Source organism: Populus trichocarpa, chromosome 19 (genome assembly GCF_000002775.5).
Source record: "Populus trichocarpa isolate Nisqually-1 chromosome 19, P.trichocarpa_v4.1, whole genome shotgun sequence".
NCBI classification, from domain to species: domain Eukaryota; kingdom Viridiplantae; phylum Streptophyta; class Magnoliopsida; order Malpighiales; family Salicaceae; genus Populus; species Populus trichocarpa.
The window spans coordinates 12,532,964-12,547,900 of NC_037303.2; the positions used below are offsets into that span (position 1 = coordinate 12,532,964).

The window sequence follows — 14,937 nt, forward strand, 5'->3', positions numbered from 1 at the left end:
TAATCAAGCCTCCTAGAGAGTGCTTTAGACATAATCCTAGTGTTATACTAAATCATAGATAAAGGACGCAATCCACCATAATGAAACTGCCCAAAATTTCACTTTAGGAATGATTTCTAAACTTTAGTCATAACCTTCTTATGTTTGATGCCATCGTAATTACATTTAATGTGGATATGCATACAACAATCTTTTCTTCTTCTTTTTTTCTTCAGTTTAATATGGGTATCCGAGCCAGCTTGCGCGCATCTCGACTAATTTCACGGGCTCTGAAATTAACGATCATGTAAGCCTCTAGTGGCCATCATATGAGTAACCACATGGCTCGAACCTGAGACCACAGAGAAAGTAAATCTCTTGATCCCAAATTCTTACCACTACGTCACCATCTAGATGGTTGCAATCTTAATTAATCATATGAAGACATGCTACAAGTAAAAATTACTTAGCAGCCATCTCAAAGATATCAGGAACTGAACTTGCAAGTTGCAATGGCTACGTTTATCTTCATGCACAGAGACAACCGTAGGTGCATGCTAGAACGTGGAAAGGATTCAGAGCTTCCTGGCAGCTTTTTACTTGCATGAAAACTGGCTGCTCAACAGTATTCAGAGCAAAATTAGTATCATAAGAAGTCAGAGTTAAACTATCTGTTATAGGGCACAAACATACCAAGAGCGGTGTATCTCATTACTTTCTGAGAAATGATTAGCAGTCGCAGCTCCCTTGGTTCAACTAAGTTATTTTTAATCATGAGCAAAGATCACTGATGTAGCTGCATGATGAAATAAGACACGTTTTCACTGGATCAAACAAATGGTTTTTTCCATATAATATCGAACAATGGAATGATTATACTGTGATTATATCAAGGAAAGAATTTTACCCAACAATTGAAATTGAAAAACAAGGTGGTAAGAAGGATAATCCTAGGGAAAAAGTAAATTGGAACGAAGTTTCGAGGTATGCTAACTGTTCATCTCCGAGATGAGATCTTCTAGTTCATCAATGATAGCTTCATAGCAGAAAATGTATTGTTCCCAGTGAACAAAGTTGAAGAGAGTCAGCAAAGATAATTGGGATGAATGCATAACTAGAAAAATTACTTCAAAACACATCCCATTGCAAAACTCAATGCTCTATCTTCTCTATGCAATGAAAACAAAGAATAGACTAAATTTCACCCATAACGAGGAAAAGAAAAAGGAGACAAAGAACCATGAAGAGAATTTGAGAAATTATGACAGTAAGGCCATATTATATAAATAACCAGGTACATGCTTCATGTTCAGTAAATAAAGTCTGTACCAGTTCCTGCACTGAACAAGAGAGAGGCTGTCTCAGATGTTATGGAGATCTAGCAAATTACCAGGGCCAAGACTGGGTGGCATATGATATGCTCTTCTGAGAATTTCACGGACAGCATTTGTGTTCGTGGAAACTCCATGGTCAGGCCATTCGGGATACTGAATATGCAAAACACACATAGGCGATTCCTCTGCCTGGAAGAAAAACAATCAGGAGAAGGGAATAACATGTTAATCCTTTTCCATCATAAAACAGGGCTGTCATCAAAAACACTCCAAGCAATAAAATTCTTAGAGCCAAACGTTATTACTGTTCCAAGAACATTAATTCAGTCAGCAAGTTGTTTGAAAGTGGTAGTGGACCTAGGTACTAAACTAAAGCATACCTCTGGGGAAAAAAACTTGGTTGTTATTTGGATGCCAGTTCTGGCCTTTTTGAGTTTTTCTATTTTTCAGAAAAATGGTGAATAGTATAGTTAAAACACCGAGTTGTAAAAAGGAAGTCTATGAACATACAAAAGTGCTTCCTGACCATTTATCCGAACACAAAAACAAAGGCTTTTGTCACCATCCTAACACTCTTCTATGTGAACACTGCAGAGCCATTACCATTCATTCCTTGAAACATATAGCAACCAAACATGAGTATATATGAGAAACACAATTTAGAAATAGGATAAACTATTTCAACAAATGGCCAGCCACCAGAACAAGGTCCGACTCCAAACTGAGAAACACATCAGCTATGAAGACAGCACCAAAATCATATCTGCCTTCATTGAAATCATTTCAATTCATGATATGTACTGCTAGGATGCAATTTCCATCACCTCAGAAATGATTTTCCTCCATCCAGGCAGATACTGAATGTAGTGATGATATGCTCAGGTGGAAGATGTTTGTTCTCATAGGATCTCCATTGAGGTGATTGACCTATAAAACTCTCAAAGAAGTGGGATGTTAACAAGATCCCAGCTGCCAGAAGGGTACAGTTTCAGTACCCTGATCCCTTGTTTTCCACCATCGATGCACGCCACTTACAAGAGACAATTCCTGCTTCTTTCAAAATATCAGTAACATGATCTCTTGGTTTTTTAGAACCTAAAACTGCATTTCAATAGTAGCATGTGACACTGGCCTACAAATTCACAGCAATCGTGAACATAAATTCCTTACCCTAAGCTAAAGACAGTCAAACTAATGAAAAGGGTACAGTTGTGCTTCTTGCAGCTCTCTATTTCAGCACAGTAACAAAAAAACACAGACATAATTTCTCATTTTCAGATTGCTTAAATGATCCATACACCATCATCGACAATGCTTCTGATAGTTTGAAAATATACATGTAAAATAAAATAAAACTTACCTCTTTGTAGCCCACGTCCAAGCTGCGCAACAGTAATGAGGTGTCAGTAGTTTTGACCCACTTAGTCACAATAGAAATATTTCCAAAATCTCTAGGACCATCTTCTGCTTGAAAGTTATCTCCACATTTTACAGTCTGCGGACATGCAATTCAAATTCAGAACATTTAAGAAATCTATAAAACTAAATATTGTGTGTATTATAAAACCCTTTACAATGAGGTTAAGGGCTTAATTATGGTTCATTACAGTAATTGCTTCTTTTTATAGGAGCAATGCATGTTAACCAACCCAAACTCACACACAAAGAGAAATTCTGAACAGCAAAATACATGGATAGCCTGCAGCATCTTCAGAAATGAGGCATCACAGTCACTTCCATAGCTGTCACACATGACTAGGAAACAAAATAGATACCTTGAACTTAATACAGTGCATTACCTCATAATTGTCAACTAATCGAGTAAGCATCACAATCACAGGACAATGGTGCAGTATTATCATTTCCCAGAAATCCTCGTATGTATGTGGTAGTGGCCCCTGTGTAGCTATGAACCGAGAAATGTTTTCTGATGAAGAAGAAAGGAGTAATTCCTGTAGGGTAAGAAATTCAGAATCACATGCAGAAATATAGTTTCAAGTACCTCATATGAATTTTGATTGAGAAACAGAATAAACTGAAGCTTCAATGTACTCTACCGTGATGAGGCTTGCATTTATATATATCCTCTCGCCGATGGTCTATAATCCTTACATGGATTAAGAACAACCCTATTTTGATCAACAGAAATCAATAACACGAGAAAAAAATCAAATAATAAAAAATGAAGCAACATACAAGTGACCTGAACTTCTATAAATTATAAAACATCAGCTTACATGGTACGACATCCAAGTACCGGTTCTTGTTCACATTCACACTGTCAACAGCCACCTTGCAGCTTCTCGCCATCTGAGATGGTGTTATCTCACTAGCCTGAAATAACAAAGTCACGATAGAATAGCATACTTTAACATCATGTAAGCAACTCTTACAAACCAGGATTAAGTACAAGCTCCTTCAATTAGAACCCCATTTATTGAAGCTAATTTTTGTGCAAAAACTCATCCTTATAAAGAACCGAGCTTTCAGTTTCACTTTTATGGAGATCCTTTTCTGTTCCAAAACACAGCACCACTCTTTGATTGTGCTCAACAGGTTTTCTACAGAAGATAGACAAATTAAATGGGGAAGGATAAATAAGCCAATCTATATTCTATGTAATCAAAGCAATGAAAGTCGGAACCACTTAGATTTTGCATGTCCATATGCCAGACTTATATAAATCATCTTTTACAAAAGTGCAAAATCAACAGGCCTATATTGGAGAGTGGCAGCAGGAATTCAGTTGAGCAAAAAAGACTTCCAGAATAAACCTTTCTTCCAACTTGTTAAGCATTGCTTGGTGTGCCTCTCTTTATTCTATTTGGAGGGAAAACTAGAAGTCACGAAGGCAAATGCTCCTCTGATTACAGTGTTTGATTCTATATATTCTTTTTGTTGTAAATGTAGGCTTCCTGGAACTCCCATCAGTAATTTTGCCATTACTCGGTCACTGTTTATAGTAATTATGACTTACTTCAGATCTAGTTTGGATTGATTTTGGTATTACATTTTCTAAGCAAAGTGTGGCTCATGTATTTTCACTTTCTTTCCTAAAATCACTTTCTTTCCCTACCCCATTTTCTCAACAACCAAACAAAATGACCCCTCAAAATATCCTTAAAAACAGCAAATTACAAGAACCCAATTCATGTTTCCAATCTATAAACTTAATGCCTAACAGAAAGGAGAAAAAAATATTTTGCATAACAAAACAGCCCAAAACAGTGTAGGAGCTCAAAATGAAGTAGAGAAGAAGAAGATTTGATTTAAATAAGTTGACGGTTATCTTTAGACCGTTGCTCAAAACTCACCGTTTGGCTAAGAAGTAATGCAACCGTTTCATTTAGTTGAGGGGCTCATCACAGTTCCTTTTACGCACCGTTTCACTAGAATAACTAATTCTCTGGTTTAGTCCTTTACGCTGCGTTTTAGTTAGAATGAATTAATTTCCCTGTTCTTGCATGTCCTGGGAAATCATTCTAGAAAAAAACTAGTTAGGTGCCCGTAGTATGCTTTGAATTAGTCTTATTTTTACAAGAAAAATATAAAAAAAAACTAAGATTTAAAAGTATTGAGTTTAGCAGCAACATTAAATTCAAGAGTTTTAAACTTTTTTTTTTTTGTAAAGTGTCAAACTGACCCAAGAGCCTTGAACCTAATTCCAACGCTAGATTCAATACAATAGGTCTGACAGTAACGCAAAATCTAAGACCGTAGGATCTCACTGCAACTCCAGATCCAATAATAATATTTATAATATTATTTATAATCTCAATAGTAATATTTATAATACAAATAATAATATTTTTAATATTAATAATAATATTAAACTTGCATGACCCAAGTTCTTATAGTTTTTTGTTCCTTGAAATCAAATTTATGGTTTCTCTTCATTAGTAATAATATTTTTTTAAAAAAATTATTAATGATAATAATAACAACAATAATAATAGAATAATACTAATGATTATAAACTTGAGTTTGGTGTCCTTGCCCAAGTTACTAGAGTCTGACTTCTCTAATAACAATAAAAATAATAATATTTATAATAATATTAAACTTGCATGATCCAAGTTCTTATAGTTTTTAATCCATTCAAATCAAATTTATGGTTTTTCTTCAATATTAATAATATTTTATTTTAAATTTATTAATAATAATAATAATAATAATAATTTTTAATTTTACACTTCAAATCAAATCTATGATTGTTTTTAATATTAATAATATATTTTTTAAAATTTATATTAATAAGTTTAAGAGAGTTTAACTACAATGTTAGGCCCAAAAGCTTTAGGTTACTTTCTTAAACATTAGATCCAAGATATTTAATTATTTAGCATGCTAAAATCTTGGGCTTTTTTTGTTGTTTAATATTTGGTTAAAACTAAGAAGTAAAACAAAAATATAACATCACAAAAAAAAAGATTAAATAAAAAGAGAAATATTTGATTTTTAATTGGCACTTTCTCATTCACTTTTAATTAGGTTTCAAGACATGTTAATATCCTAACAAAATATCAACATGAATTTAATTTCAAATATAAATATAAATACAAATGGACCTCAAATATAATTTTTTCTTTAAAATGTCTATTACATGTTTTATAAATTAACCAACTCCAACATTATTTTGGGTCCCTTCCAAAGCTCAGGGAAAAAAAACCCTTGATTTTTAAGTCTATATGCAAGATTCAAGACTCCAATTCTTTCTTTTTTTCCTTGTGAGAATGATAATTCATAAAAGGTAAGAGGTTGAGAAACCCGTTGTTGTCTGACGAGGGACCTGTTTTAGTTAAGAAACGAGCATGCTACATGCCGCATGAGGTAATTGTCCCTTTTCTTATCCACAGGACTCTTTCTCTAAGAACACACTCGTGACTCTAATCCTTTTTTGGGATTCTATAATAGTGAAAAGAAAATCGATAAAATAACATAATGTTTTTTTAAAAAAATACTAGGGATGATCATTTTCGATTCGGTTTGGTTTTTATAAAAAAAAAAATAACCAAACTAAATTTTTTTTAAAAAAAACCGAAACCGGGTCAAACCGACCGGTTTCGGTTCGGTTTTTTAGGGAAAAAAACAGTTCAAATCGGTTTTCTCGGATTTGGCTCGGTTTTTTTGGTTTGGCTCGGTTTGGGCTCGGTTTTTTCGGTTTCGGTTCGGTTTTTTCTGTTTTTTTTCTGGTTTTTTCGGTTTAATCGGTTTTTCGGTTTTTTTGCTCACCCCTAAAAAATACTTCAATAGAAAGTTGGCAAACAATCTTATTGTGTTTGTTTTTGTGTTTTAAAAGTATTTTTAAAAAAAATAATTTGTTTTTTTTGTTTTAAATTATTATTTTTTAATATTTTCATATCAGTTTAATGCGCTGATATTAAAAATAATTTTAAAAAATATATTATTTTAATAAAGAGGGTGAGCTAGGACTAACACACCCATCCATTCCTAGTTTAACTTAAAGCGGTGAAGTTGTTTTGGGATTAGCTTATTTCATACTGATATTGATATCTATTAAAAGTAATTTTAAACCCTAAACTGAATGATATGGTATTATCAGTTTATCAAACCCTAAATTTTCAGTTGATTTTAAACCCTGAGCATGTTATATAAAACTTTAAGGAGTATAGTTTAACTGGTCAGGTTTTGAATTTATTTTTCAGAGATTACCAGTTTAAGTGTTATAAACTTTAAAATTACTAAAAACTTATATGATTATTAAATTTAGAATTTCGAGAGATTAATCAATATACATAAGCAGTCCACTGACAATAAAAAAATAAGAAAAAAAACGAGCATGTTATACACAGGCTCAATGTTGTTAAAATCGTGTTTTGACTCATAAAATCATATGATTTTACGAGTCAAAACATGCATTACGTGTTGAATCGCTTGAAAAAATCGAAAATGGGTAAAATCGGGTTGAAATCGGGTGAAATCGTAAAAATCGGACGAAATCGCGCAAAATAGCGATTTCAGGACCAGTTTTGCGATTTTGCCAAAATGAGGCGCTGAAACAAAATTCCCCCCCTCATGTCCAGCTATCAGACGCCTATTGGATTTTTCTTGCACAGTCACGGACTGACTGTCTTCAGTCTTCACTTCAGGAGAAAATACTCACAATTCACAAATCAATCTTCACAAATCACAACGCACAAAATACTCTTTCCAACCGAACAAATCCCTAATCGGCTACCACAAAAGCGGCGACAACGATCTCCATCCTCCATAAAAGCGGCCAGCGACAGTGCTCACGGTCCGGTGACTCCAGTCTTCACTCCTCTTTCCTCAGTGCTCACGGTCGCGGCTTCCTCTTCTGTTTATCGTGATTTTAACCGCGACGAGCCAACAACAATCTCCTCAACAGCTCACGGCTTCGGGCTTCCTTTGTAGTCTTCATTAACAGCGGCATGCCGGCAACGATCTCATTTCTTTCCCATCTTCAACAACAGCAGGCGACATCGGGCGGTCGGGCCTTTTCACCAACAGCCGTTCAGCTTATCATCATCATCTTCAACAGCAGCTGTTCAGCTCATCATCAACAGCAGCCGTTCAGCTCATCATCATCATCTTCAACAGCAGCAGGCGACACCGTAAGTTCATTTTGCCTTCATCATCATCACTGCAGTAGTTGATTTTGCCCCTGTAATAGATTTGTATTTTGCCCTGTTAAGTGTTAATTGTTAGTTAGTCTGTTACCCTGTAATTCATTTTGCCCTGTCCTGTAATTTGTATATGTATAATGTTGAATTGAATGGAATTGATCGGGTGAGAAAATTGTTGAATTGAATGCCGCAGTATATACTTTATATCTTGACTGAATTGGACTAAATATTACTCGGTGAAAATTGGATTGAAAACTGTTGAATTGGACTAAATTGAATGCCATTTCAGTATTATAGGACTTAATTAATTGGACTAAATTGAATTAAATTAATGGGGTGAAAATTGGACAGAAAAATATTGAATTGGACTGAATTTAATGCCATTTCAGTATTATAGGACTGAATTAATTGAACTGAATTAATGGGGTGAAAATTGGACTGAAAAATATTGAATTGGACTGAATTTAATGTCATTTCAGTATTATAGGACTGAATTAATGAGGTGAAAATTCCTTACGATTTTTTTTGAAGCATGAATTTTTTTTAATATATTTTAAAATTCCTTACGATTTTATGATTTTACGATCCGTTTTTATGATCCGAGTTTATTTAATACTTTCCGTGCCGTGTTAAAATCACGATTTTAACAAACTTGGACAAGCTTTTCTTCTCAGGTGGTGATGTCTATGAGATTGAAAAGAATATGAACATTTGGATATTTGCCATGGCAAACCTTGCCTGCTTAAGGGCTCTGTACGTGCAAAAAAGGCATAAAAGGGCAAAGTCCAAATTGCTTGATGTGTTAACGTTCCAGGCGCTGCAAAAAGATGGCCTCAGACAAACACAGTGATCATCCCCATCCACTACTTTTGCTGCTGCAAGGAAGGACCTTCTGCTGCCATATATAATAGACAATTTACGGGCACCTGGATTTCTGTGTTTGCCGCAGCTGTACTGCACTGTAAAATATATAACATAACATATAAAGTTGCTGTCCATGGTTATTTTCACTTTTTCATTATGATTAGCACGGTTAAATTATAGTGATACCTTTACAAAATAAAAAATAAAAAATTGCTGTCTAGGGATTATTTTGTCTTTCCATGCTGATTTTTTTTGTAATTCATATATTGGGGAAAATTTTATATTTTAATAAATATAAAATATTAAAAAAAAAAAATAGACGCGTGCATAACAAGTATCAGATGATCCGTTGCTTTTGAGCGGCACATCCAGAGGCTTTCAGTGGTCAATGTCATGCCTTCTCAGTATAGGTGGATTTGTCTCGGTCGCCCTTATCTTCCACGGCAACACGTGTGGAGTTATGAACTTTGGTTTGGCGTCAATAGGCATTTATTCTTTCTTTCTTTCCCTTCTTTTTTTTCTCTCCACCTCGGTTTCTACGCATTTAATTATGATTATTCTCCCAGTACAGTTAGAGATAGTTGTGTTCCTGGCTTATAGGAGTCTGCAGTAATTTGCATCCATGATCTGCTCATGTGTCCCAGCACTTTCCCTTTTTCTTCATGTTGAATCACAATCTAAGACAAAATTCTTTGTTCCTGAAATTTCATAATCCTCCAACGTCTCTCCACATATTACGTTGTCCTGTTGGTTGCTGATCTGAGGAAAGTTTGTAGTTGCTCAAGTTTTGTCTCTTGCTTCTGGGATTTTACAGGCTCCAACGTCTCTCTATAAACTACGTGCTGTTGTCGGTTGCTGAGCTGAGCAGGATTTGTTGCTCCTGGGATTTCGTTAGAATCCAACATCTTGCCATAAATAATGCTGTCTTGTTTGCTGGGCTGGATGCTGGACTCATGGTTTAGTGAAGAGGTCTGCGATTTGATCAGTGATGGAAATGTGTTTGCAGTGTATGTGTTTGCTGTGATGATCACCAAGCAAATTTAAAACAGTTTGGACCAAGATTCTTTGGGAAAAAATGATTCAGTCATCTGTTCGAAGGAGCAAGAAAAAGTAGTGATTGTAAGAGAAAATTACTCAAATTATACTTGTATAATGACATAATTTTTCAATTCATAATTATATTTTTAATTATATCAATTTAATTCATAAGAGAATTAGCATAAACTAGATATGGCCTATAATGATTATCTAAGTCGTCAAATATAAAATGCGAGAGCTGAGTGTGCAAGAATTTCCATACTCGATTTGAAAATTAAACTCAACATTGTAACTCAATTGATGTTTAAATCTTCCTTTCCAGAAAAAAAATCTTATATTCAAACATTTTCTTTGAAAAAACAAAAGCAGATGCATAAGGTATGCATATGCAGGTATAGAGATCTAGTTAGTTGCACATAAGCTAACTTAAGATACTCTACGTATATATATAAAAAAAATTAATTATTTTTTTATCAGTCCAGATGAACGGACCGAACATTTAAGTTAATAAATAATAATAAAAAAAAAAAACGCAATGACTCCAACCTGCCAAGGAGTTGGGGGGTCAGGCCAATAAGGTGGAACGTTGTCTGGTGCCTCATCTATCCTTCTGTGCCGCTCTCGTCTGATTCAGGTTCGTCTTGTTTTTGGTTTTTTGTTCTTTTCTGGCTACAAGTCCTGCAAGCGATCATGTGGGAATTCCTCTATCAACTCTCTTTTAAGCTCCAATTGTTTTTTAATATCATCACAAAGCTTTCACACAGCTCCAATGCACCCACCTTGATTCTTTTTTATTTTTGGTTAATTCATCTATTTAATCTTAAAATGTTGTTGATTAGTGGATTGTTCCTTGGCTATTTGTAGGGTCCAAGAGCAAATCAAGCAATCAGAGAAGGAGAAACACAACAAAAACAATGCAGCTTTCAAGAAGAAGCATGGTGGAGGTCATTCCTCTTTAAAGTAACAGTGCTTTTACATGGGGAGTGACACTCTTTCTTGACACAAAAGAGCTCCATGGCAACCTTCACGAATAGGCTCTCCAGTACAACCCCAGCAAAACAACAAGGAAAGCCAGCACAAAAATCCGGGGACGCGTCAGATCCTCCCCAAAAAGCAGAGAAACAACGAAAAGAAATCTCATAAAGCTAAGCACCATCTATCACATTACACGTTCTGTCATTCAAACATGATCTACCATGTCACCATTACCGTTCATTAACAACCCTTTACTCTCTTCGTCTCGCTCATGTTCTTTGTGACCAACGCCATTGCATGCGCTCATTTCCATGCTAGTTAGCTCCTTCGCCTTGAAAGCCTCATGTTCCCAATCTGTACGGACCATGACAACATAGAGAATAGACAACGCACAAGCTATCTGGGCAGAGAGGAGCCCGAACCACAGCCCAGAAAACCCAATGTTTAGCCCAAAGGCCAGGCCTACTGCTACTGGGGTGCCCACAAAGTAGAATGAGCCTAAATTTATACGAGCTCCGACGGCGGGCCGTGCTGTGGCCCGTAGGATGCCACAGCCAGTTGTTTGAGGGCAGTTACCAAGCTCACAGAGCCCTATTATTGGCAAAACAGCTGCTACAAGACCTTTAACAAGAACATCCTTAGTGAACAGACCAGCCCATCGCTCTCTAAGGAATACTGTCCATGTCACATTGAGAACGCCGATCACAAAGGCACAACCCAATGCAACCATGGCTGCCAACTTGGCTTTGTATGGCTTACCAGCTCCAAGCTCGTTCCCTACCTGCACTATACCAATAGATGTAAGATATTTGTGAGCTTTAACCAGGACAAGGAAGAGGATTAAAAACAAAAAAACAAATGATATTGTAGGGAGAGAGGCCGCTCGGTTCACTTTTGCTGGTTATGCAAGATCGCCACACTCCTACATGGAATTTGAGCTTTGAGAGAGAAGTAAACAGAGCTTTCTTGTCGTGTGGTAATTATGTCCAATCACACAACGTGTGTGATCTAAGATGGGTCCTCTAAAACGATGCAATCACCTAACAAATCAATAGAATGCTTAGAAGCTTAAGCCTTTTTTTCATGAATTTGTTTGATGCCGGTCTTTTCGCTTGCTTTTCATCTTGCACAAAAGAAAATCCTCGCCAATCAACACAAATTATCCAAAGCCATATCAGAAGAGTTAGTACGTATCTCATCAGACTATTCAGATAACAGACTTTAGACCAAAGTAACCTATGAAGTAGCAGTAATCACATTTTGTTCTGGTCTGCACACCAGGCCAATGAATGCAGCTCTCATTCTGTGGATTCTCTCTTCCTAGCTAGGTCAGAATATATTATGTTTCAACAGGAAGCAAGCACTCTCACAACTGCCCTAAGAACTTGGTCACACACTAAAGATGTAGCTTGGGCTAGAAAAGGGGGGGCATATTTGACTTCTTGAAGTGTAACATCATAGAGAAATTAACATGGTTACAGACTCTATATATCAAGAATCTAAGTTACAGTGAGCCTTCGAGGCATGAGCACATAAATATATGTACATGTGTAACAATCCTGGATTATTATGTGAAGAGGAAGTGAGTTTTTGGACCTACCCGAGCAGAGACACAGCCAGCAAGTGCCATGGGGACGGTATACATCATGCTTGTGGTCTGGATGAGAATCCCAGTGGCGGCCACCGCCAGTGTGGGATTCGGCAAGTACCCTGCCAAGACAGTCACTATCTCATACCACCACCACTCCAAGCAAATCCCTAAGCAGCTAGGGACTGCCACCTTCAAAAGCGGTCCCAACCCACCACACACCCCTCCAATCTCAACCCTCCATCTCATCTCCCATCGTCCACTAACCCACCACACATACCCCACCATCAGCATCACCATGTTCATGTTAGTCACAACTGATGCCAATGCCACCCCTGGGACCCCCCATCCCATCACCACAACAAGAGCATAGTTCAATGGCACGTGGAAAATAACAGCCAATAAGGAGCAATACATAATGGGTTTTGTCACCCGCTGTGACCTTAAGAAAACCCTCAAGGGCTGTAATAAAGTGTTCGTTAAGAGGTCTGGGAGAGAGTACATACAGTACGTTGCTGCCATTGCAGTAATATTAGGATCTTGGCCCATAAAATTCATGATTGATTCAAGATTAAGCCACAAAAGACTTATGGGTATGATTGCAATGCCGAGTATCACGATCATACGTTGAAGAGAGAGAGAAAGGAGGTCCCAATTCTTGCTGCCATAAGCTTGGCTACAGACTGGCTCTAGTCCAGAAGCTAAGCCCACGAGGACAGAGTAACCAGTTATGTTTGTAAACCCAATGGAAAGTGCACCACCAGCTAGTTCTAGACTGCCTAGCCTGCCCAAGAACATAACTGAGACCACTGCTCTAAAGAAGGCCATTAAGTGCGCAGCTGTTATTGGCAAAGCCATGCCCCATAACTCCTTTAGCTCTTCAAAAACCTGTTAAACCCAAGAAAACATTTATGCCAATATCAATATCAACAAGAACATGTAGCAAAGCGAGAGAGAGAGAGAGAGAGAGAGAGAGAGTGAGTTAGTTGGCAAGAAACTGTTTTGTGGGGGCACTTAATCACCTGAGAAGCAGAGGGAAGTTTGTGAGAATAGAAATCTGGGTCTTTCTCTGCCATTGTTGTTGTTTCTAAAATAGCATGTAAACTAGAAGCAAAGATTTCAACTTGAGACCAAACCAAAAGGATTTGCTTCTTTTCTTAATCAACTTTCAATACTATATCAAGAAACTAAGCTTAAACTGTATGAAATAATTAAGCACAAGATTTTCTTTAAAAGTGGAATGGAATGGAAAACCAAGTTTCTATATATTTTGTTGATTGATCAGAACACGAAATGAAGAAGAAACAAAGGTTGTAAACAAATCCACTTTACTCTGCCTCTTAATAGAAGAAAATACAAAGGGTTGAAGCATGAAGTAGAAGATGAATAGAGGCATTAAATAGGTGATCAGCAGTAACAGACAGATGGTTGACAGGCACAGGCATATATGCGTATGTTTGTGTGTCTTCAAGAATCAAAGAAAACAAGCACAAAAACAACTTTTGCTTTGCTTTATAACATTGCAACAATATTTTCTTGGCGTGTATCCCTTCCTTGTATGTGTATAGGGGCAGTATTTATACCATAGAAGGACAAGAAAGGACTACAGAGTAGGAGTTGCTAATGGCGGCGAGATCAGCAGAGAGAAAATGAGAAGTAAAGGAAAGGACAGGTCAGTATCATAGAGAGACAGGGAGGGAGGTTTTTTTCTAAAAGACTCACTGCTGAAAAAGAAAATCTCTAAAGAATAAAGAGAGAAAGGTGAAGGGAGAGACTTGAGAGAGGGAGGGAGAGTGGACGTGGTCGGTTTTGGGCAACTTTCAAGGACTTAATTGAATATTTTAGTTCTATCCGAATTTAATCTTGGGAGGTTGTAAATCAATCTAAATTTACGTGATTAGAGAAGAAAAATCAAATCAAATTGAGAATATATATTTGAACACACTCATTCCTGTTGGGAATTAGTTGACTAGCTATTAAATCAACTTCAAAGGTAAGTAAATCATATGGATATTATATTTTTTTTGTTAAAGATAATAATTAATTAATTGATCTAAGGTGGTGATGAGAAGAATTCTTATAAAGAAGTACGTAGTATGAGATTAAGAAAAGTAAGAAAAATATTTCAATGGGTATTAATTATAATTTGTTTGTTGCATTTTATTTTTTCTTTTAATAATTGTTTGTATAGATGGATGAAAATGAAAGAAAGTAAAAGAAAGGATATCTAATTTCTTTTACAATTTTAATTTCTTGTGAAAAAAATTGCATTTCTAAGTTTTATTATTGGTCATACAATCCTTTTATTTACGGAAGGAAGTCAAAGAAAATACAAATATTGTTTGAAAATTGATAATACAAGTTAAGTCTAGAAAGAAATAATAAAAGAGAAGAGGCATAACGACGACGACGACGACGACGAGGAGGAGGAGGAGGAGGAGGAGGAGGAGGAGGACCAAATCATGTCTAGCTAGAACACGCGAGCAATTTCTTTTAAATAATTTATATTTATATTTTTTAAAACACCAAATCATTCCTAAATTAAATTGTT

At 36.1% G+C, this 14,937-nt stretch overlaps 2 protein-coding genes across 2 annotated transcripts; both read right to left on the reverse strand.

The window, feature by feature from the left end:
- Positions 1-1,340: 1,340 nt before the first annotated feature.
- Positions 1,341-7,728, reverse strand: LOC7467437 (protein-tyrosine-phosphatase PTP1). Its single transcript, XM_052449400.1, has 7 exons — positions 7,653-7,728; positions 7,299-7,432; positions 3,551-3,647; positions 3,392-3,455; positions 3,113-3,272; positions 2,674-2,808; positions 1,341-1,502 (listed from the first exon to the last, which is right to left on the reverse strand). The coding sequence occupies exons 1-7, from the start codon at positions 7,726-7,728 to the stop codon at positions 1,341-1,343; spliced, it is 828 nt and encodes a 275-aa protein (XP_052305360.1).
- Positions 7,729-10,744: 3,016 nt separating this feature from the next.
- On the reverse strand, positions 10,745-14,148 carry LOC7467439 (protein DETOXIFICATION 54). Its single transcript, XM_052449331.1, has 3 exons — positions 13,409-14,148; positions 12,395-13,274; positions 10,745-11,575 (listed from the first exon to the last, which is right to left on the reverse strand). Exons 1-3 carry the CDS (start codon positions 13,460-13,462, stop codon positions 11,004-11,006), a joined length of 1,506 nt encoding a protein of 501 aa, XP_052305291.1. The 5' UTR covers positions 13,463-14,148; the 3' UTR covers positions 10,745-11,003.
- Positions 14,149-14,937: the final 789 nt, after the last annotated feature.

Bases quoted from the DNA above. Each gene is read 5' to 3' on its own strand.
- LOC7467439 (XM_052449331.1), bottom strand. From the start codon at position 13,462: ATGGCAGAGAAAGACCCAGATTTCTATTCTCACAAACTTCCCTCTGCT. The intron at 13,275-13,408 runs GTGATTAAGTGC...TGGGTTTAACAG, and splicing joins AACTTCCCTCTGCTTCTCAG to GTTTTTGAAGAGCTAAAGGA. The intron at 11,576-12,394 runs GTCCAAAAACTC...TAGTGCAGGTAG, and splicing joins CTGTGTCTCTGCTCGGGTAG to GGAACGAGCTTGGAGCTGGT.
- LOC7467437 (XM_052449400.1), bottom strand. From the start codon at position 7,728: ATGCCGCTGTTAATGAAGACTACAAAGGAAGCCCGAAGCCGTGAGCTG. The intron at 3,273-3,391 runs ATAAATGCAAGC...TGAATTTCTTAC, and splicing joins CCATCGGCGAGAGGATATAT to CCTACAGGAATTACTCCTTT. The intron at 2,809-3,112 runs GTAATGCACTGT...GCATGTCCGCAG, and splicing joins GATTAGTTGACAATTATGAG to ACTGTAAAATGTGGAGATAA.